At 50.0% G+C, this 21795-nt stretch overlaps 2 protein-coding genes across 11 annotated transcripts in view; both read left to right on the top strand.

Annotated features, from left to right (window-relative positions):
• The first annotated feature begins 419 nt into the window (after positions 1-419).
• Positions 420-9593, top strand: TNFAIP1 (TNF alpha induced protein 1). Its single transcript, XM_009094847.4, has 6 exons — positions 420-1639; positions 3084-3253; positions 3925-4014; positions 4101-4153; positions 4746-4941; positions 5271-9593. Exons 1-6 carry the CDS (start codon positions 1423-1425, stop codon positions 5487-5489), a joined length of 945 nt encoding a protein of 314 aa, XP_009093095.1. The 5' UTR covers positions 420-1422; the 3' UTR covers positions 5490-9593.
• Positions 9594-9993: 400 nt separating this feature from the next.
• The window catches only part of SGSM2 (small G protein signaling modulator 2), a 36623-nt gene continuing 24821 nt past the window's right edge, over positions 9994-21795 (top strand). For all 10 annotated transcript variants that reach the window (XR_007779156.1, XR_007779155.1, XM_050981890.1 and 7 more), the window contains exons 1-2: positions 9994-10129; positions 15932-16007. Coding sequence is in view for 8 of the 10 variants with exons in the window: in XM_050981890.1 (XP_050837847.1) it covers positions 10073-10129; positions 15932-16007 (133 nt within the window). In the remaining 2 variants the exon portion in view is untranslated. The remainder of the gene's footprint in view (positions 10130-15931; positions 16008-21795) is intronic.

Here is a 21795-nt window from a genome sequence, read left to right as displayed (position 1 = left end):
GGCGGCGGTGGCGGCGGCGGCGGGTGAGTGAGAGAGGCCGGGCGGTGCGCGGGGCCGGGCCGGGCCGGGCCGGGCCGGGCCGGGCCGGGCCGGCTCTGCTCTGCTCTGCTCTGTTCGCTTCCCCAGTGGCCGGGGCGGACGGAGCCTGTCCCAGCCGTGCCGCCGTTCGCGGGGGGTTCGGGCGGAGCGGGGCCGCGGCAGGGCCGGGGCGGGGCCCGCGGGCCGCTCGGTGTGACCCGCGCGGGGCCGGCTCCCGTTCCGCCCCGCTGCCCTCAGCTCCCCCCGAGCCGTTCGGGTCGCTCCTTTTCCCGGCCGTGCTGGGCCGGGGCGGGTCCCGTTGCGGGGCCATTGTTCCGCAGCCCGTCCTGCCTCCCACGCGGGACAGGAAGGGACGGGAAGGGATGTGGGGAGCTTTGGGTCGTGTCAAAAGGGGTAATTAAAGATCTCTGGCTGTTTACAGCAGAGGCCTCACAGCTCCTCAGTGACCGCTTAGAGGAGTTGTGCTGGCTCCTTCCCGCGCTGGCTGGGCAGGGGCATTAGCTTCTTTGCTGGTGTTTAGCTTCGTTCTTCGGTCCGAGCAGTGAGAAACTGCCTGGAGGGACGGCACTGACCGCCAGCTCTTCTGAGGAGCTCGGTCGGACAGGCTGGATTCCTGACTCCTCACAGGTTCGGTCTGGCTGCTGTTATAAACATGCCACTGTACTAAAAAGGGGATTTTGAGGGTTTAAAGCAAGGTATCAGTGGTGGGGAGTCTTGTTTATTTTCTTTTCAATTTAGAACCATGTTCACTGGTCGGGGCTCCAGGATGAAGCAGGAGAGTTTTGAATGAAAGGAGTTACCAGAAAATAGAACCTTATGGTCCATAAGTGTTGAGGCATTTGAAGAGACATTTGTGTCTCCAGTTTGAAGTCAAACTAAGGTTAACAAGCACTGCTCAGGGGGATGCACACACACCCCAGCTGAAGGAGAGGCAGGAAGCTCTTCCAGGGCATTTCAGCTGGGCTCAGAGAGAGTTGGGCTCTGTTGGGAAGCCAGGGGGGGACTGAATTCCAGCAGCGTGTGAGCCGGGCCCTCCTGCCGTGTGGTGTTTGCAGTGTTGGCTGGAGATAGGACAACAGGAAGTCGGGAGAGTTTCACGTGCCTCAGAAGTGTGACACAACACTGGCTGCATCAAATGTCTGAAAAATGGCTGAATCGTGTTTTGTCAGGTTGTGTGGAGCTGTGTCCTTAGGAAGTGTCTCTTCCGCAGAGTGACATCCCGGTCTGTGTGTGGAGTGGCCGTGCTGACCCCCGGCCGTGCTGACCCCTCGGTGATGCCGGCCCCTGCCCCGCCGTCCTGGCGGGCTGAGGCGTGACAGCAGCACCACGGCGGGGCCGGCCCGGCCCACGCGCTGCAGGGTGGTCATCTACCTGCAGAAGGACATGTCGGGGGACACCTGCCTGGGCAGCGCCCTGTGCCCGGCCACGGGCCACAAGCCCAAGGCCGGCGGGCTGAAGGGCGGCAGCCTGGGGAACAAGTACGTGCGGCTCAACGTCGGGGGCTCCCTGTACTACACCACGGTGCAGGTGCTCACCAGGCATGACACCATGCTCAAGGCCATGTTCAGCGGCAGGATGGAGGTGCTCACCGACAAGGAAGGTAAGGGTGTGGCTCTCATTGCTGACAGCTTTGTAAAACAGCTGGGGTTTGGTAGTGGTTTTACTCCCTTAAGGATGTAGAGAATGATATATGCCAAAAATAACTGGGAACATTAGGCAGCTGAGTCCTGTTGGTGCTAGCAATCCTTTGGCTTTATAGAAATACCTGGTTTTGTTACTCAAATGAACTGGGGAAGGACCGGTCCTCTTTCCTGCCCTCACAGCTGGTGAGCAGGTTGGTGGTGGTGTTGTAAAGAGTGAGCAGACAGTCTGTGGGTTGTCATTTCTGTCACATCGAGCAGTGGCATTATTCAAACCACGCACACAAGGAGGGACGTGCAGTTTCCAGTGTTGAGGCTCAGAATAGCCTGCCTTGCTTTGTTGAAAAATCTTTTTTTTTTCCTCTTTTCCTGAGCAGCATGTTTCAGTCGTGGCTCATGGTGCCATGGCAGCATTTAGGAATCAGTCAGGCAGTGTGTCACTTCCAGCTGGACACAGGATATTTTAAATCCCTGATACATTATAAAGGGCAGAACAGGCAATTTTGTCTAAGAGCCTCAGCCTGGATGGAAAATGAGAGTCATGTTCTGATAGCTCCAGCTGGAGAGTCCAGCAGGGGTTTAGCTTACTTTCCTAGGTTGTTTTCTGTACCTAGATTCCAAAATAACACTTTTTTCCTGCCTTCCATGTTATGGGAAAGGGTTTGGCACTGTACTAAGCCTTGTGTCTGTGTGCATCCTAACCCTGCATTGTTTGGCAGCAATCAGACATCCTGTTTCCTTAGGGAATGTGACTTCAGGGATTTTGTAAAATTGCAAGAATGTGTCCTGTTTGCTACTTCTTCCTCTGCTTCATCCCCTCTGTGCTTCCTCCTGAGCTGTCTGTCCTGTTCTTTGCTCCTCTTTGGGGACTAGAACAGCTTTTCCCCCACACTGGGTTTTCTGGGCTGATCTGCCTTTTAGCATCTTCAGAACATTTCTCTCTCTTTAATTCCAACAGCAGCAGCAGATGTGTTTGGAGACTTGCCAAATCCTCCTTATTAAGCCACAGAACTTACCCATATCTACTTGTTGCAATCATTGGTGAATTCTCTCTTGTAGTCCTTCCTTGGCTCTCAGAAGTTTCTGACTGCCCAGCATCACAGTGTAGCACTGCAGTTGGGTTCCTACAGCAAGCTCAGTGCATTGTGCTGGAAGCTGAGTGGTTTTAGCTTGGGGCTGTGCTTTTGGGGTGCTGGAAAGCAGTGGGAACATCTGGACAATACTGTCATGTTCTGGTTTTGAGCCAGCTTCAGTTTGCTCAAAGGCCAGTAAGGACTTCCACTGGGTGAAATGGGAGAAGTGTCCTGAGCAGTGTCAGGAAACCTCAGTGTTGTTTAACCTCTCCAGGGAGCTTTTCCTTGCCTGTTGTGTTGAGGTGACTGAAATGTGTTGGCTATTTTTCAGGCTGGATCCTCATAGACCGGTGTGGGAAGCACTTTGGAACAATTTTAAACTATCTCAGAGATGACACAATTGCACTTCCAAAACACAGGCAGGAGATCAAAGCATTGATGGCAGAAGCCAAATACTATCTCATCCAGGGCTTAGTGGACATGTGCCAAGCAGCCCTGCAGGTAAGAACAGAAGTATCCTGTGAAGTGTTTCATGGGTGTTTGGCTTATAAAATTTACTTAAGACAACTTGAGAGATTATTTCATAGCTTTAGAGATGGCACCAAGTCTGAGGTGTACAAGGCATTTTTAAGATATGATTTAGTAAATAGGTGGTGAGGGATCTGGGGATGCAGCCTGTGCTGCCCCAGGGATCTGGGGACACGGCCTGTCCTGCCCACACTTGGGTTTTGCTCTGTGTCCCTGAGGGCTGGCTCATCTTGGTGACATCCTGTTCTGCCAAGTGCTCAGTTCACAGTGGCTGATGCTCTTCTGTGCAGTGGTTTGAGTTGATTAAAACTATGCAGACTCCTTCTATCCTTTTCTTCAAGAAAAGATGTAATATTAAACCCACTTATACCAAGTATGACTAGACCTTGTCCTGGCTATAGCTGAGGACATCCACCTGCATCCCAATATTTCAATTACTGCTGCCTTCCGGGGATGAGAAATCTGTGCTGTGATTCTGGGTTGCAGATCAAGGTAAGCTGTGTGGTTACTGTAGCAACCCAGCTCTTTTCCTGTGCATCACAGCGTTTGGGAACATGGCTGGAGGGGCTGAAGGAGGCAGCAGCAGCAGTGTCAGCTTTAGCATTCCTTTCTTACTTCCACTCTTTCTTCTTTCATTAAAACAGGACAAGAAAGACTTGTATGAACCTGTCTGCAGCATCCCTATTATCACCTCTCCAAAAGAAGAGGAGAGACTGATAGAGTCATCAATGAAAGTAACTGCTCTTTTCAGCTGTGGATTTATGCTAAATGTATTGAGACACAGAACTTACCTTTTCTTCTCTTCTCTCACTCCCAATAGCCTGTTGTTAAACTGCTGTATAATAGAAGCAACAATAAGTACTCCTACACCAGGTATGTCCCTTCTTTTTCCCCCTCACTTTAGTGGAAAAGTTGCTTTTTGACTGTGGGAGTGGAAGATGATGATGAATGATCCAACTTCGCTTCTTTTGGCTTGTTTTGGGTTTTGACAACTGTATCTTGCTTTGAAAAGTAATTAGGGCCCTACATTGCATGTCTGTCAATAAAAGTTCTTTTTTAAAATGATGTATCCATGCTGGCAGTGTGTCTGTGGTGTGCAGGATGCAGAGCACATGGCCCTTCCAGCACACACAGGCTCTGGACTTCTGCTGTCATCAAGCCAGAGAACTTCAGTGAAGGGGGGTTTGATCATCTTGAGCGTGGATAGTTGATGTAATGGTTTGGGACATTGTGCTGTCCTTATTAGTTGTGTAAGTTGCCCTCTAAAGGCTGGCGTGTTTGCTCATGGGGTCAGAGCAGTGTATTAGTATCTGAAATGGGCTATTACCCCTCTTTTCTTGGCAGCATGCGGCAGTGAGTCACTACTTATTTGTATTCTGCAGTTGGATCAGTGCTGAAAGCTGGCGGAACAGGCAGAGATGGCTGCTTGAAAAGCCCTGTTCCTGCTTTTGTTGCTGTGTTTCAGTAACTCTGATGACAACTTGCTGAAGAACATCGAGCTGTTTGACAAGCTGTCCCTGCGGTTCAACGGCAGGGTGCTGTTCATCAAGGACGTGATCGGGGACGAGATCTGCTGCTGGTCCTTCTACGGGCAGGGCCGCAAGCTGGCCGAGGTGTGCTGCACCTCCATCGTCTACGCCACGGAGAAGAAGCAAACCAAGGTAATGGAGCTTCACCTGCCCGTGCTGCGGGTCAGAAACAGTCCTGATTAGCTTCAGGAGTCTGCAGAGCTTCTCCAACTTCAGGAGTTAACTTTGAATTTGCAGTGGTGCAGCTGAGGCTACCGGGGTCCAATGTTAAGAATCAGAGATACTGTATTCCCTTCTAGAGCAATCCAAAAGATTAGGTGAGGGAGGTGACCTGGCGGGAGTAACCCTCTACCAGAAATTTTTACTCTTTATAAGGTGTGGGTTTATGGCTCACGTGCGGGCGTGTGTTGCAGTTGTTATCCTGCACGGCTGAGGAACAGGACACGTGCTGTCTTTTGCAGGTTGAGTTCCCCGAGGCACGGATCTATGAGGAAACCCTGAACGTGCTGCTGTACGAGACGCCCCGAGTCCCGGACAACTCCCTGCTGGAGGCCACGAGCCGCAGCCGCAGCCAGGCCTCGCACAGCGAGGACGACGAGGGCTTGGAGCTGCGCGAGCGCGTGCGCCGCATCCACGTCAAGAGGTACAGCACCTACGACGACCGCCAGCTCGGCCACTAGCTGGGCCGGGCCCTGGGCAGGCTCCAGCTCACCCCCTCGTCCCCGGGCAGAGGGGGATCCCTGGACAGCGAACTTCACGGGGCGCCTCGGCCCCCTGGAAAAGCAGCGGGGATCTGTGTGCGCAAAGCTGCGCTAAAGGCCAAGGGCTTGGAGAACTGAGGTGTGAGTTGTGCACCTTGTGCTTTACCTGCAGGCTGGCCCCTCTTCCTGCTGGGGAGGGGGACGTGGAACGCTGGCTCTCGGGTTGTGGTTGCTCTTTCCTGTCTAACGATTTGCCAGTTTTCCCCTTGCTGTGACCAGCACTGCTCTTCCTGAGTCAGGTGGGGCGGTTTGAACAGCTCTTTCCAGACAGCTGCCCTTTCAGAGCCTTGTGTAATGGAACTTGCAGTTATTAAATCAAGATACTGAAGAGAGAGCTTGAATGTGGCTGCTCTTGGCAGACCCTACATGGGATAACCCCCAGGAGAAACGTTTAGCTGGCCAGTCAGCTGCACCTGTGCTCTCCCACCCCTGTCCCCCGAACACCTGCAGAGGTTTGTGTTCCAGGAAAATGTCTTTAAAACTCATTGATTCCAAGGCAAGCTCTTACAAAGTGGTAAGAATCAAGTCATCAGCCTCTCCATGAGAAAAATGGAAATCTCTGAAAATGTAAATGTGTAGGTAATGACTTGTCCTGGGAGAGAGGGAAATGGGTGTGGTGAGGGAAAAAACCTGAAGTAAGCAAACTTGAGCAGATTGTGGCACTGTTGCCCTGGTTGAAGCTTGTCTCTGTGAAATCCTGTTTATATAAACAAGGGCAATCTGGGGAATTGGTTTTACATTCTTTTCCTCCTGTGGCCTAAAAGTGCTATTTGATGTTAAATTTCTCAAGCAGCGGGGGAAAAATTGCAGTGGCTGGAGAAGTACAGGCAAACAGTATTTTCTAAGGCTAGAACATGTGAATTCAAGTTCTGTGTCCTGAATCCCTTTTAGAGGGTAGAAGTTAAGGAAGAAAAACATCTGTGAAAATATTGTTCTAGCCTGGAACTGCAAGAGGATTTGGGCGCAGGAGAGAGGTGGCTTACACTGGATCTTAAACTGAAATAAGTCTGCTCTGAAAATTCGGAAATTTCTGGAAATTTTCTGGAAACGGTTTCAAGTTCAGTATGAAAAGCCATTGTATTTTTAAACATTTGCCTGTATGTTTGAGGTGTAGGTAGCAGTTTTGCCACTGTCATGGTTATTGCTGCTGGCTGCCCACTGGAGCCAGGGATATTTTGGATATATTCCACAGCTGCCTTTGTGTTCCCATGTCATACTCGGTCACGAAGCTCCTGATTCCACAATGGTCACTCCTGAACTGCTTTGACCAGTGCCAAATCCACCTGTAAGATTTAAAGAAAATTACTGCAGAAGCCTAACAGCAAAATGATCCCAAATTATTGCAGGGAGTTCCTAAGGAGAATTGAGATCTAGATGGTTTGGGAGTAATAGAAGCAGGGGAGGGAACAAAAAATTATTTGCACTCATTAAGGTTTTTGAAAATTAAAATGTTGTGGATTAGTAAGAAAACACTAACAGACTTCTTGGATTTTCTTGCCTCTACATGTGGCAGGATTCACTTCATTCTTCTCACCTTCAGGAAGCAGCATTGCACAGGGATGCACCTGCCTTCTTGTGAAAGGCCTCTTGAAGTCTCTAATAATCCTAGCAGTCTCTTTTTTATTTCTTTCTGTAAGTTTTTGTTTTCCAGCTGGTTATTCTGTTATGCCAGGGAAAATACAGCTGTTGAGATTTAGTTTCAACAAAGATTTTTGTGGTATTTCTCTCTAATTCTGCTAGAGTGTGATGTGGATTTTTAAATTTTTTTCCCTCCACTAATGCTATTTAATTAGAAGGCACCAGCAGAGGCTGCAATGATGGGGTCTTTGTGCTGCATTTAATAGCTTCAAGTTATTGTCTTGTACTTTTTCTGTCTTGTAACAAAGGCTGATGCCATATAAAAAACATGTGGCACTTCTGTTTCTTGAAAAATGATTTCTGTTATTTTTTTCTTGTTACTATCGTAGTGTATGTTAACAGAGTAAGTAAGTGATGCTGATAGCCTTACAAAACTGTGTTTAAATGAAGTTATAAGCAGAAAAATGTCATATTTGCCTTTTTTTTCTGGGAAGGAGTGTGTGAAAGAGAATGTCAGATCCCTGTGCTACTCCAGAGGCTTTCTGTGCTCACAGGATTCATGAACAAAATGGACCCAACTTTGAATTGTTACACTGTAAAAAGCAGAGAAAAGCCTGTGTTTTGGTTTCATTTTCCTTTCCCTATTTCCCATGGCCAGCAAGCAGTATTCATTTCTGATTTGAATTTAGATTAATTAACCTGGGAAGCAGACAGTTTCGAGAGCCATCTGGGTTGTGAGAATCTTTTACCAAGTGCAAAGGATCTTCTTGGTGTTTGTGGAACGTGGAGTATCAGTAGGAACTGTCAGCAGCTATGCACGTTTGAAATACGTGCAGATATCCTTTTCATTTCTCTGTGGGTTCTCCTGAGTCCTGTGTGTCTGGAGCTGCTCCAGCACGGGGTGTCACTGAATCTGCCTTGCCCCAGAATCCTGCCCTGCTCCAGTCTCTGTCCCACCAGGTTCTGATCAGTTCCAGTACTGCAGCTGAGATGTCACACATGCTTTGTATTCTCACCTGAAGCAGTCTTTGCATGATGAAGGCTATTAATTATTGTGACAGGAATGTTCTAGGCATTCTAGAACATGAGTTTACAGCCAGTGTAGGGCAGGAGCAGCAGCAGGGAGCAGGATGGCACAGTCTAAAGGCAGCATTGATGGGTTTGCAGTGAGCTCTCCAAGGATCTCTGCTCAAATTTAACACAGATTAAGACAATACAGGTTTCTAATTATATGTGTTTGTCTGCAAGTTGAGATTTGTACTGACTTCACCCAGACCATCCCCAGTGGGTGCATGAACAGTGTGCCCGGGAATTTGGAGTGGCCTTTGGGAGAAAAAAGAGCCTTTTTGCTCCTCTTGTAGGGTGGGAATTGTAACCACATTAGCTGCCATTCTTACAGGACTTGCTGTCCCTCCTCACTCCTAAATTGAGTGAAAGCTTTGTGCATTCAGGCAGTGCCCTGGATGAGGGAGGGAGTGAGTGGGAGTGCCAGCTGTGCCCAGCCCTGTCCAGAGGGCCACGGGGTGTTTCCCACGCGGAGTGCCAGTGCCCTGCCAGCCCCTCGGGCCCTCTGCAGGGGGGGAGGCTCGGGCTCATGGGGCAGCAGGCTCAGAGGAGAGAGCTCTGCAGGGCTCAGCTCAGCACCCGGACCAAAGTCACTGCTTAACCTTCTCCTTGACATTCTGAACAGGAGACATTTGTCCTGCTGCCATCTCCCACTCCAGTGACTTTTATCTTTTGCACTTTCTGGTTAAAACAGAAAATAAGTGATGGACAGGGAGGGTGTTGCAGGGGCCGTGCTGTCACCCAGAGCTGCGTTTGAGTGGGCATTGCTTACTGTGGGCTTGGTTTGATTTTGTTCTTCTCGAGGTTTTTCATTTTCAGACAGAATCCTCTCCAGGCAATGCTGGAGATACACCTGAGCTGGATGGCTCTGCCCAGCAGCCCCTGCCTTACACAATGAGGTGGTGTTCTGAGACAATCCTTGGCATTCACCTGGCAGCCCCTTCCCCTGTGCTGTGGGACAGGCTGTGCCTGGAGGCAAGTCCTGCTCCAGCTCTGCCCTCCTCAGGGACAGACGGCAGGCTCTCTTTTCTGCGTGTGTGTCACTTCTCATCCAATGGAATGAGTAAGACCCTCCCCTACCTCACAGGGTGGCTGACGCTTAATTTGTTTATTGAGAGTAAAGGATTCTTTGGGATTTCTATGATGTTTTATATCCAGAGGATAACAAATATGATTGCTGATCTTGTTTAAATTGACATTCTGTGATCAAGTTATTTTCTTAGAGATTCAGTCTTCGTTTTATTTTCATGCCTAACTTTTAAGGGTCAGTTTTACAATCAATTATCTGATGATTAAAGTATTTCACCTGTGCATTAAAAGGAAATAGAACACTAATTTTTAATAAAGTGTTATATTTTGTCCTCTGTGATTTTTCTCCAACATCATACCTTTTTATTGGTAGTGTGGGTCTCTGGAACTTTTGTTCCGTGTTGCCGATGCGATCCCCACCGAGGATTTAGGGTTGGAGCTCCCGGACCGGGGCTGACAGCAGAGCGTGGGATCCGTGTCCCGCCTGCTCCATGTCCCGCTGTCCCGCTGTCCCGTCTGTCCCGTCTGTCCCGTCTGTCCCCTTGTCCCCCCTGTCCATCTGTCCCTCCGTCCCCTCTCTTCCCCCCTGTCCCTCCGTCCCTCTATCCCCCCTGTCCATCTGTCCCTCCGTCCCCTCTCTTCCCCTCTGTCCCCCCTGTCCCTCTGTCCCCCCTGTCCCTCTGTCCCCCCGGGTCCGCGCGCGCCTCTCCCCGCGCACAGCGCCCCCCCGCGGCCGGGCGGCGCCCCCCGCCCCGCCCGCTGACGTCACGCCGCGGTGAAGATGGCGGCGGGCCCGGGTCGGGAGCTGTGAGCGCCCCGGGCCCGCCAACATGAGCTGCTCGGCGGACGCCGTGAAGGACAAGCTGCTGTGGAACGTGAAGAAGGAGGTGAGGGCGGAGGCGGGGGAGCCCCCGGCGCTGTGCGGCGGCCAGAGCCCCGGGGTCCGGCCCCGGGGGGCCGCGGGTCGCAGCGCGCGCCGCGTGGGAACGCCCTGCGGCCCGGGCGGGGACGGGGCCGCTCCCGGGGCCGCTCCCGGGGCCGCTCCCGGGGCCGGTCCCTCGGAGGGGAGCCGGCTCAGCCGCCGCGGCCGTGCGCGCCCGTGCGGGCTGGCGCCGAGGACGCGGCTGTGCCCCGGCGGGGCCGGCGGGCGGTGCGGCTCCGGAGAACCTCGGCGCTCTTTCCCCCGGGCGCACCTGGAGCCGGGATGCCGCTCGCGGAACTTCTGCCGCGGCAGGAGGCTGGCATCGGCTCCCGCTCCCTTTCCCGGCGGTTGTGTTTCCCGTAGCACTCGTTTTTTTATTACTTTTTCCTTACCTGGGAGCTTTAGAGGAGGAGGGGGGGAAGTCGGAGGTAAGAAAGGTATTTCTAAGGTGCCCGTGGGTGAGCCCAGCTGACTCCCAGGTGCCAGAGCACCTGTGCCCTGGAAGGGTTAATTTGGGTGGTTGTTCCCGCGCACACCTGTGTGACATTGCCGGGCTGGGGCAGTCAGAGCCGTGTGTACGTGCAGAGCCCAGCCCCCGTACCTGAGCGGAGGTGTTCGCTCACACTCGTGGCCGGGCCGGCGGCGCTTCTCCTCGCTCGGTGCTCCTGGGCGGCGGGCGGTGCTCGGCACTGCTCCGTACCTGGCGGGCGGCGCTCCTTGCCCGCGGCTCGGCAGGACGGACGGATGGCATCGCCCTGGAGCAGCTCCTGCCGCAGAGCAGGCTCCTGCCGGGGCGGGAGGAGGTGCCGGTGGTGTCCAAGCTCTGGACCGTGGGCACCTCTGGAGCGCGTTCCTGCTGGGGCTGCCCGCGGCCACCTCTCCCCTTGCCCCCAAGTGTCGGATTTCGTGGTTTTGTGGCACTGGCTGTAGTGAGCTGCGTGTAGCTGCCGGTTATTACACAGCAGTGAAGTGGAGGTGTAATGCTTATCCATCACAGCAGAAACAAGTCTTTCTAACAGGTGCCTGCCCTCCTGCTTCTTCCCCTCTGCTGGGGAAGCAGTAGGAGCTGTCCAAGTTCAGATGTGAAGCTGTTGCTGTAGCCAAGGTTCCTGAGCCCGACTGCCATGTCCTGGTACTCATTAATGCTGGAATCAGAGCACATCAGGGAGTGTGGGGAGCGTGGAAGGGCAGAGCAGGGACAGACACGGCAAGGACAGTCCGCGTGTGGAGCGGCAGGACTGTGTCCCGGGATGACCCAGCCAACAGCTGGCTCTGGGCAGGTGGTACCTGCTGAATGCTGCCACAAACATGCCACTTGGATGAGAAATTTCTGCTTGAACCAGAACCTTGGAGCTGAGGCAGTGCAAGGTTTTATTTAGAAGTGGGTGCGCTTGCTCTCCTGAGTAATGCATAAATATATAAATAAATCTGATAAATGTTTTCCAAGTGTGAACATTGCAATCTTGTGCTAATGCATGAGATGGAAAGTGAAATGGATTTTTATAACCCAAGCCAGCCCAAACTGAGGAGAAGTAGTGGTGTGTAATTAAAAAATCTGAGGCTAATTTGTTTTTAAAGTCTCTAAAATGTTTTTAATTGGACTCTGGTTTTTAAATTACTTGAATAATGCTTGAAAGTGTTATTTGTACCTCCTGTGTCATCTGCATTTTTGTTTTGTCTCTGATTTGTTTTTTCCTTCTCCCAAGTCCTCACCACTGCTCTTTTAGAGCACTTACAGTGGCTTGGCTTTTTAGGGTTGGCCAGAGCTTTCCAGTCTAAAATAGCCATGAGAGCCTTTGTTGATTACAAGCAGGTTGAGGCAACACCCCTTACCTGTGCCCTCACAGACCTGTGGAAGGGCTCCTGTCTGTGCTCACAGTCAGAAAATGGCTCAGGTTGCAGTTGGAGACCTTAAGATGGAGATTTTATTTGTCTTCAATAATCAATTGACAGAGGCAGGAATTGAACATGGGCCACTAGTAACCTGCCACTAGTAACCTCCCACCAGATGATGCTGCCCTTAATGACTGTATGTAACTTTCTCCAGTAGAATTTTCAATCTCATTTTTTAACATGTGTGACTTCATACAGCCACTTCTGCCTGCTTGCTGGGAAAACCTGACTCCATGTCCGTGTCTGTTCTCAGAGCCCTGGTCCCCTTCCCTTGTCCTTTTATCTCCAAAGTCACTTGGTGCAAAGTGTTTCGTTTATTTTGCCTCAGTCTCTCAGCTAAAACTTCTGCATTTTTCCTTTGGTAAATTTAATGCTGTTTGCTTTTCCTCAGATGGGCTTTTCCTTTCAGTTCCCATTGGTAGGGAATGTATTTTGTTGGCTCTCACAGAAAGGAAGACATGTAATGTGTTTTGAAAATGTAACTGCTGGGATTCATGCTGAGGCCGCTTGGAAGTTCACGTTTCAAGCATTTATCTCTCTCTGCAGGAAAATCTGTTGTGACAAGCAGACTCATAAAACAGGCTTTTTTCTCTGGCCATTTCCTTTTGCCTCCTGAAATGGAGGGTTTTGCCATTTCTGGATTTAAACAGTACTTTCTGGCTGTGAAACAAACAGGATAACAATAACCTTAGCAGTTCTACCTTGAACAATTTCAGAGCACTTCAGAAACTCAATTGCTCAACTTGCAGCTGAAATGTAAGGACTTCTGAGCAGAAGCACAATAGTTATTGAACAGCTTTTATTACACTACCAGTCTTTCATCAGAAGTAAGGAGTCAGTGCAGTAGGAGCTGTCAATAAAGGAGGTGAGCAGAAGCTGCCCAAGCTGAAGAAGATATGGATGGTGGACATTAGTTTTTTTCCTTTGAGGAAAAAATGCTATAGGAATTAACTGTCTTCCTGGTTATTGTGGTATGCTATGAGCATTCTTTACCATTTCTAAAGTTTTCTTATAATAAAATTTAAAAAAATTAAACATAAAGGCATTTCTCTTGTGTATTTCTTGAGTGAAACTTAATAAATAATCCATGTATTATGGTATGGGTTCAGTGTTTGACTGCTTCTGAAAGTTTAACCCTTGTAGGATGTGGGAGAAAGACACTGGCCCCATTGCTCCCTCCCACCTGCACAGGCTCCCCTCCAGGCTCTGGGAGCAGCCCTCCATCCCTTGCACATCCCTTCCCTGTGGGGGTAGATGGGTGATGTTTCTGTTAATGAGATTAATTTGCAGTTTGGTCAGGTCTGCTGGTAGCTGCCAGTGGGTGTGTGTGGAGGCTTGGGCTCAAAAAGCTCCATTGTCAAGTGCCTCCCGAGAACAGAGACAAAGCAGCAGAATTCCCTGTGAGGAGCTGTGCAATATTGCAAGGGAATTAAGGAAACAAGTAAAAAAAAAGTTCCATTTGATCAGAAGCACTTGCTTTAGCTCCTTGCCTGGAGCATCCATGAATTACGTGGCAGTGAGGGATGACGTGGGATTGAAGAACATTGCATTCCAGCTTTTGAATCTTCTCATATCCTGTCTATGCCTTAAAAATGTTTTCTAATAACATTCAGTCACTCTCCAGAAAATGCACGGAGCTTGCTTGGCATCCAGTGGCAGTGGGGAGCACACAGAGAGCCTGCTCTGTGTCCTTAGCTCTGGAGTCTGGGGTTTGGGCTCCTCAGAGACACTGCATGGTGCTGCTCTAGAAAAGTAGTGTCGATTTTTGAATCTGAAACACTTCTCTTCCTCAGTTTTTATACACTTAAGATTTCAGTTGATGGGGATCTAAATAACATACTGAGCTGATTGGGGTGTTCCTGGGAAATGTGTGGTGGCAATGAATTAGCTGCTGAGCACTTGAGCTTTTGGTCATTGAAACTACTCTTCTTCCTCCCTGTTGTTAGATGTGAATTCCAGTTAATGTTCTCTGGGATGCTGAGACTGATTTCATGGTCTGCAGTCCTGAAGTCGTGTCTGTGACCTTGAGTTGTATGTGCACAGGCTGGTGTGATCCCTGCCAGTGTGGTGACTGTGCTGCACCAGGCCAGACTCAGTCTGTCCTCAGGCCAGTGGCACTCACTTGCCTTTTGCCAGTAGTACCTCAGCCTTTCCTTGGGTGAATGAAACTGTGCCAAAGGTGTTGCTGAGTACTCAGGATAGTCCAGATGTGAGTGCCCATTCACGGGTCCTCCTCACACCTCTGCTTCTTCCTTGATACCCTCTTACTCCTCCACCTCTAGCTGCTTCACTGTGAGGTCCTAAGTTCTAACAGCCTTGTCAGAAAAGGCACAGGAAAAAAACAAATTGCCTGGCTCAAAGTTTATATTGTCAAGCCTCAGGTGTGAGCAGCGAGCCAGGTTTTATAAAGTGCAAACGACTTGTTTTGAAATCCTCAGCTATAAAACACATTCTACTTTCAAAGCCTCTTACATGTTTCCTTTTCCCCTCCAGTGTTTTCTTTGCCACTCAGAGGGCTCCTGTTTGATAAGAAGCACAAATTCTGGAGGATCCATTTGATCCAGAATTTGGAGTGAGGCAAATGCCATGTGTTGAAAGGCTCGTGCAGCAAGTGCCAGAGCTGCAGCCTGCTGCCAGCCGGGCTGGGGGTGTAGGAGTGGGCACAGAGGCCCCAAGAGGATTTCTGGGGGAGGGGATGTTTAATTACAGCATCCAGAACTGGTCTCACAGATGGTCTTGCTGGAGGAGGAAGCCCTTCAAACCGGAGAAGGCACCTCCACAGGCAGCTGCAGAGCCCAGCTGTCAGAGGAGCACTGCACCTGCAGCTTCTCCTGGTCCAGCACCAAGGGAAAAAGCCCAAAACCTTGGGACCTGTCAGTGCCATGATGTGGTACCCAGTTAGCTCTAAATGTTGGAAGAGGGGTGTGTCTGGTTGAGTCTTCTGCCATGGTAGCACTTACTTCCATATATTGAAAGTGAATTGGCATATGTTTAGTCAGAGTGTCATAACCCTGTAATTGTAGCTCACAAATGAGAGAAGTCAAAAATTATGGTTGATTTGTATATGGAAGAGAGCGAGCTCTCCACGGCCAGGGGGAAATGAGTGTCTGATAAATGAGTTGGTGATGAGTTGGAAACCAGTGAGGTTTCATGTGGTGTTAGGCTGAGGAAGCCATTGGGGAGAAATCACTGGCAGATGAACGGAGGGTGACTACAGCCTCTTGCCAAGAGCCTCATTGTAAGAATTGTCTGTTCCTCCTTTAATTTTTGAAAGTCGGTAATTTGCAATGATTTCCCTCCCTCTAGAGCTTGACACATCTTAAGCCCTGAAACTGGAAAGGAACTTTGATTTTGGTGCAGCAGAGCTTCGAAGGCATAATTTGTAATTGCTGTGGCATGTTCCCTGTTTCCCAGGTAGGGGGAAGGTGGCCCTAAACCTCTCTGGGAACGTGTGCCTGTGTCACTCAGGGATGCTTTGTGCTTGAAAAAGAGCAGACTGGCACAGGTGGAAAAGGGATACAGCTACACAATCTGGTTTCATGAGCAGAGAGACTGTGAAGGCCAAAGTCTTTCACAGCTCTTCAAAAGTTGTGCTGGAGAAGTTCTCTGGAGGGTACTGTGGGCTCAGTGAAATCTGCCTTCTATGGGGGCACACCCCAAACAGACCTGCCCTTGTTCTGCCAGAGGTTTCCTCATGCTGTTATTAACAAACCCTTAGGTTTGTTTAAATCCATTGGTCCCTGCAAAACGTGATGTGAGGGAGTTGTTTGTCTGTTGTGAGGGGGAAGGGGCGAGCAGTGGTTGGAACTGAAACTCGCAAGTGCTGTGCTGATTTTGTTGGGATCATGCAATCATTTCTCTCTATTCATTTTAGGTGAAGCAGATCATGGAAGAAGCTGTCACCCGGAAATTTGTACATGAAGACAGCAGTCACATCATCGCCTTATGTGGTAAATGTCACGCAAAGAGCTAATGCTACCTAACCTTACTTTTCCTCTAGACATTTATTTTCTCTGCTGTCAGAGGTAAATGCAGGGATTTAGATACTAGAAATCATGGTGTTCAGACCCATTTCACCTCTGTATTTGCTACATGTGTGTTTACATTACAAATTCTAAAGTAACTCTTACTTAAATGTCATTATCCGAGTACCCAGCCAAGATGACAGGGGGCCTTGCTGGAGGCTGGCTGTGTGTTCCAGGGAGCTCCCAGTGTGGTCTGCCTGCTCTCTGTTCCTGGAATCCTGTCCTGGAACCTGTGCTGCATTGTTGGTGTAACAGGTGATGGGGTGGCAGCTGTTTCTGTTAGACTCTGCTTGGCCAAAATTAGGAATACTTCAAAGTCTTCATACTTCTCTTGTCCTCCTACTGTGATTCCAGTTGGTTTTGTGTTCTAAATTCTTCATGGTCTGCAGAACTAATAACCCTGCATTGGGCTGCCTCATTATTGCCCAGGAATCCTGCCTGTCCTAAAGCAGGACTCCAGGCTGCTGCTGCTTTGAATGGAGGCCTTGATTAACTCTAAAGCAGAAGGTGAAGCTGAATGTTCTGTTTTTTCTTTGGCTGATTGAATGGAGAAATCCCTTCCAGCAGATTTGGCTAACAGCTCCTGGCTGGTGCTCTCCTGTGTGTACAGTTCTCTTCCCTCCCCCACTCCAGTTTCGTGTGACTCTTCAAGAGGTTTTTCCCTTCTATTTAAAATTAGATTGGTTCGGTACATGAGTCATTTTTGGTGAATCTTCGTTATAAATATAGAATTCTTGTGAATCATTTTACTCTCCTGCTAGGCTGAGTTTAGCAAGAGCCTCTTAAATACCTGATGGCTGATTTCAGGGTCTCTCTGCATCAGTAGCTGGACAGGTGGCAGCAGTCCTAGGTCCTAGATGGCTGAAGGTGCCAATTCAATGTCATGTGCCCCTTGTCCTGGGAAATGCTCCAGCTCTGTGCCCCCCTTGCTGGCCTGAGGAACGGTGCCTCTGTGCAGGTCAGCTGTGCTCATCCAGCAGGAGGGATCTGTAACCACGAGGACTCTGCTCCAGTCTGTGCTCCCTGCCTGGGTGCTCTGGGGGAAGGAGAGCAGTGCTGATGTTTCCATCCTTGTGGGGAAGCAGTGAGTGCAGGAGATTCTGTATTTGTTCCCAACCCAAGTTACCTCCCAGGGGCTCTGTCATCCCCTCTGATTTCCAGGAGATCTGGCTCTGGTTCAGAGCCACAGCAGCTGCATTTGGCCTGTGGCTGGTGTGTGCCATTGTGGGACCAAGTTCTGAATTCCTTTGGGCTGGGTTTGCTCCAGAGCGAGTTCCACTGGGGCCGTGTGGCCAGCCAGGGGCCAGTGCAGTGCTGGCTGTGTTTGGAGCAGCTTCTGCTGGAAGCTGGCTGTGGCCATTGGCAGCCCGGGGCTGGGAGACGTTTCCTTGGGAACGGCAGCTGCCACTGACGTGGGGCTGGTGGAGCTCTGCGCCAGGGCAGCTCCTCCTGCCCTGAGCTCCTCTCTCTGCCTGCAGCTCCTCCTGCCCAGCCTGCAGCTCCTCCTGCCCTGAGCTCCTCTCTCTGCCTGCAGCTCCTCCTGCCCTGAGCTCCTCTCTCTGCCTGCAGCTCCTCCTGCCCTGAGCTCCTCTCTCTGCCTGCAGCTCCTCCTGCCCTGAGCCCCTCTCTCTGCCCTGAGCCCCTCTCTCTGCCCTGAGCCCCTCTCCCTGCCCTGAGCCCCTCTCTCTGCCCTGAGCCCCTCTCCCTGCCCTGAGCCCCTCTCTCTGCCCTGAGCCCCTCTCCCTGCCCTGAGCCCCTCTCTCTGCCCTGAGCCCCTCTCTCTGCCCTGAGCCCCTCTCCCTGCCCTGAGCCCCTCTCTCTGCCCTGAGCCCCTCTCTCTGCCCTGAGCCCCTCTCTCTGCCCTGAGCCCCTCTCTCTGCCCTGAGCCCCTCTCCCTGCCCTGAGCCCCTCTCCCTGCCCTGAGCCCCTCTCCCTGCCCTGAGCCCCTCTCTCTGCCCTGAGCCCCTCTCTCTGCCCTGAGCCCCTCTTTCTGCCCTGAGCCCCTCTCCCTGCCCTGAGCCCCTCTCCCTGCCCTGAGCCCCTCTCTCTGCCCTGAGCCCCTCTCTCTGCCCTGAGCCCCTCTCTCTGCCCCCTGCTCCTCCTGCCCAGCCTGCCCTGCAGCTGCACCAGCCCTTGCCCCCTTCTGCAGTTCTGAGGGAAAGGGGAAGGCAAAGCAAGCATCTCTGTTTCTGCACTCACCTCAAGAGTATTTACAGGGTTTCCAGTGCAGCACATTACGCCTACAGTGTTTGTCCAAAAGCTGCCTGCAGTTTGCTGAGCCTTTTCTGTGTGGCTGCCCCCCTTTAGTCTGGCAGTAACACGCTGCTCAAAGCAATTAAAAACTTGTTTAAGTCAGCTTCATACTGCAAACAGGGTTTATTCATGAATGCCTCAGACATGGTTATCCAGATGGTCTCTACATTTCCAATATCTACTTTGAAATGAATCTTAGTAGTTTGTTCTCTTAGAATAATACTTTGAGTATATTAAATTAAATAATCCTGAATTCCCCATGCTATAAACTAATCACCATAGAATTCAGGTGGGTTATGGAGAGTTGGTGTGTGCCACAATCAGGTGTAAATCCAGCATGGCAGCTTGGCAGAGAGAATAGACTTACTGTGTTTTGGGGAAAGGTTAGTAGTAAACATTGGTAAAAATAGTAACTTGGGCACTATTAAACATACAGAATTTGGCTTTTCAATGAGATTTCAGTTCAATTTAAGGAAGAGATGAACTGCATGAAAAGCTTTTTTTGGCCTGAATAATAAACCTGCTACCAGTAATTAAACCCATTAATTAAAATGTGCAGGATCCCTTTGTGGCTGAACTGAAAAGGCCAGTTCTGATTTGAGCTGCAGAATGGTATTTAATGTTGTGCTTGGGGCTTCTTGTAAACCTCGTCTGAGGATGGCATTGCATGTGTCCCTTGGGATGTGAGGGAGAGGAGGGAGCTGGGGGTTCCACTGCTGTTCCTGGGGGATGCACCAGAGCTGTGCAGCTGTAGGTGGGTTTGTGGCAGGGGCAGCACCAGGCCCTTTCTTGTTCCTGAATGTGAACTCAAATCCTGTGAGGCACTGGGGCTCTTCTATCAAAGAAAACAAAAAAATTCCCATCTTCTTTTTGTTTTCTCAATGCTTGGTAGCTTTTCTTGGTATACTTTGGATACTTGACATGTGCTGTTTCTTCCCATCTTCAGTTACTAATATTCAATTTACCACCAGTACTGGTTACAGTTCTTCACTTCAAAGACAATTGGAAGTATTTGGTTTTCCTTTCCTTCAGTGTCGTTGGATAATCTTTGCCTTCCAAATCTGTTCTAAAACTGTGTCTAGAGCAGACTTACAGAGCAGAAATGCTTTTCCCCTTTTGAACCCAAGGAGAAAATTTGCCATTTCTGGGTGTTACATTACTGCTCAGCCCTGATAGATTTGTTGAGGATCTTTGCTGCAGAGCCTGCAATTCCAGGTGCAGAGGAGAGGAGCAGGGAGTCTCTCCCTAGGGGATGAGCCAGTCCTGTTGATTTAGCTGCATTAACCTCAACTTTTTCTTTTTCCATCCCCATTATGCATATTGCTTTTCTTCTCTTATTAACTGATGAAAATGACTGGGTTTTTTTCTGGGTAATGCTGGGTTTAAATAACACAGATCTTAAAAAAAAAAAAAAAAAAGAACAAAACCACATCACGATGTGTCCAGTCATGCCCTGGGAAAGGTGGCAGGCCTTGGCTGCAGAGCTGGATCTGGATATTAACTGAAGGTGTTTGTATGGGGTCTGTGACTGTGTTTAGTCATATGTGCAGCCCTTCAAACAAAAGAAGGATGTGGTGCCTGCCCGGGGGAGCCTGGGAGATAATGAATTCCCATTAGTAAGCAGTCCTTGGTGCTTTCTCTGTGTGAATAATACATCGAGGGGTGGCCTGAGGCCTTGCAGCAGACATCTGCCACCCAGAGAGAAGGGACCCTTGCCTGAGCACAGCCAAGTGCTGGCTTGCCCTGCTGCCAGTCCAGTCTTCTCTGAGGCTGAGCAGCCTGGGAACCCTTAGGTGGTTCTGGACGTGGTGGCTGAGGAGGTCCATGCACAAACAGATCCATGCAGTGCTGGGAGAGCCCTTGGCCAGCTCTGCAGGGCCCATCCTTCTTCTGGCTGGGTGACCTCCAGGTCTAGAAGCACGATGTGCCAGGAGGTAGGGGAGTGCTGTCCTCCTGCTTCTCAGTGCAGTTCTCCTGGGTGCTGCTGTAAGCTGTGCAGCAGCTCTTCCACTCCCCTGCTTTTCCTTCAGAGACTCAAATACAGCCTTGACTCGTGCCAGGCTGAGGCAGGTCAGAGCCTGGCTCCATGGCTCCTTTTGTGAAGCACTCCTGAGCTGGCATTTGTGTCTTATGCTGGTGCTTCTGCTCTCCTGCAGTGTCTGTGTGCATCAGGACTGCAGGAGCATTTATTGTTCTCAGAAGCAGAGCGAGGAGAGCTGTCACCCACCAGAGCTCCTGAGGTGCTTCAGGCTGTAATTCCACACTCAAGGGCTGATGTGTGGGGCCTGTATCCATCCTGGCAGCTTCCTTTCACAGAGCCCTGGGGCATCTAGACTTGGATAATCATCAGTGGAAGATGCTTCCTTCTTCAGAAATAAGTAGAGGGAATTGTTATTTGAAATAGTTCTGTGTCCCCGAGTGTGTGTTCACAGCAAAAGGACTGGTGTGTTCAGGGTGGCTCCTGGGCCTCCTCACAGTCCAGAGCCAACCCAGTGTGTGACAGGATTGCCATTATGAATGTGCAAATCACTAAGATTGGACTTTGTGTGGAGCAGTTCAGCAGCTCCTCCCCAGCTTCCTGGGGCAGGTGAGCACTCCTGGAGAGCAGATATCCAGGGTCCTTTGGGATGGCTGGTGTCTGCCTGCAGGAGGGCCAGGCAGTGCTGCCTTACAGCCTCACTGCTGATGACCCAGGGCTAACCACAGCAGTGGGCTTAGCTGTGAGGCTATTTCCTTCCTTAGGATGAATTGTGATCCCATTTTGCACAAAGTTAATTGTGTTTGAAAGAAAACACAATTTTGTTCCCATTATTTTCAGCTGGATTGACAGCATTCCAATTCTGAAAACCAGCCCCATTAGGAAGAGATGTCTTATGCTTTGGGATTTTTAGCTGATTGCCTTGAGGCTTCTAAATAGCATCCTGTTCAGATTTGACAGAAAACAAAGAATTCAGTTTTCTCTCTTTTTTCCTTAGCTCACAGAAATGCAACTTCTGTAGAAATGGATGTAAATAACAAATGCTCAACCTGACAGTTTATCATCTTAACTCTTTCTGCTTTCTACCCTTGGCATTGATATTTTTTAAAAATGAAGATTATCTGCTATGGAAATGCAGATCTCTCACAAACAAAACACAAATCTCCCTGTATTACTGCTCCTATTTGGAAAACAGACATTTTCAATGATGAATAATGCTTAAAAAATAGTTTACGGAGATTCTACCTCAGTTGATAAACACATTAGCCCAGAGAATGTACCAGAGATGATCATAATTGGGGAAAGGCAAATTTTTTTCATGCACATTTAGAAGGTTTTTGACTGTGCTCCAAAGATGATGCTTAAATTAATGAGTGGTGTGCTGTGGTGGGGAGGAGTAAAACAGAGTGAATATTAGCTCTGATGTGAAATGAAACAGTTTTTGAACTGCATGTGTTTTTAGCTTGAGAAGTGAAATAAAAT

This window comes from Serinus canaria, chromosome 19 (assembly GCF_022539315.1).
Source record: "Serinus canaria isolate serCan28SL12 chromosome 19, serCan2020, whole genome shotgun sequence".
NCBI classification, from domain to species: domain Eukaryota; kingdom Metazoa; phylum Chordata; class Aves; order Passeriformes; family Fringillidae; genus Serinus; species Serinus canaria.
The sequence above is the reverse complement of the archived record's forward strand: the minus strand, read 5'-3'. Positions and strand labels throughout refer to the sequence as shown.

Coding starts and splice junctions, on each gene's coding strand:
- TNFAIP1 (XM_009094847.4), top strand. CDS start 1,423: ATGTCGGGGGACACCTGCCTGGGCAGCGCCCTGTGCCCGGCCACGGGC. Junction 4,015..4,100: donor TGATAGAGTCATCAATGAAA/GTAACTGCTCTT, acceptor CACTCCCAATAG/CCTGTTGTTAAACTGCTGTA. Junction 4,154..4,745: donor AATAAGTACTCCTACACCAG/GTATGTCCCTTC, acceptor GCTGTGTTTCAG/TAACTCTGATGACAACTTGC.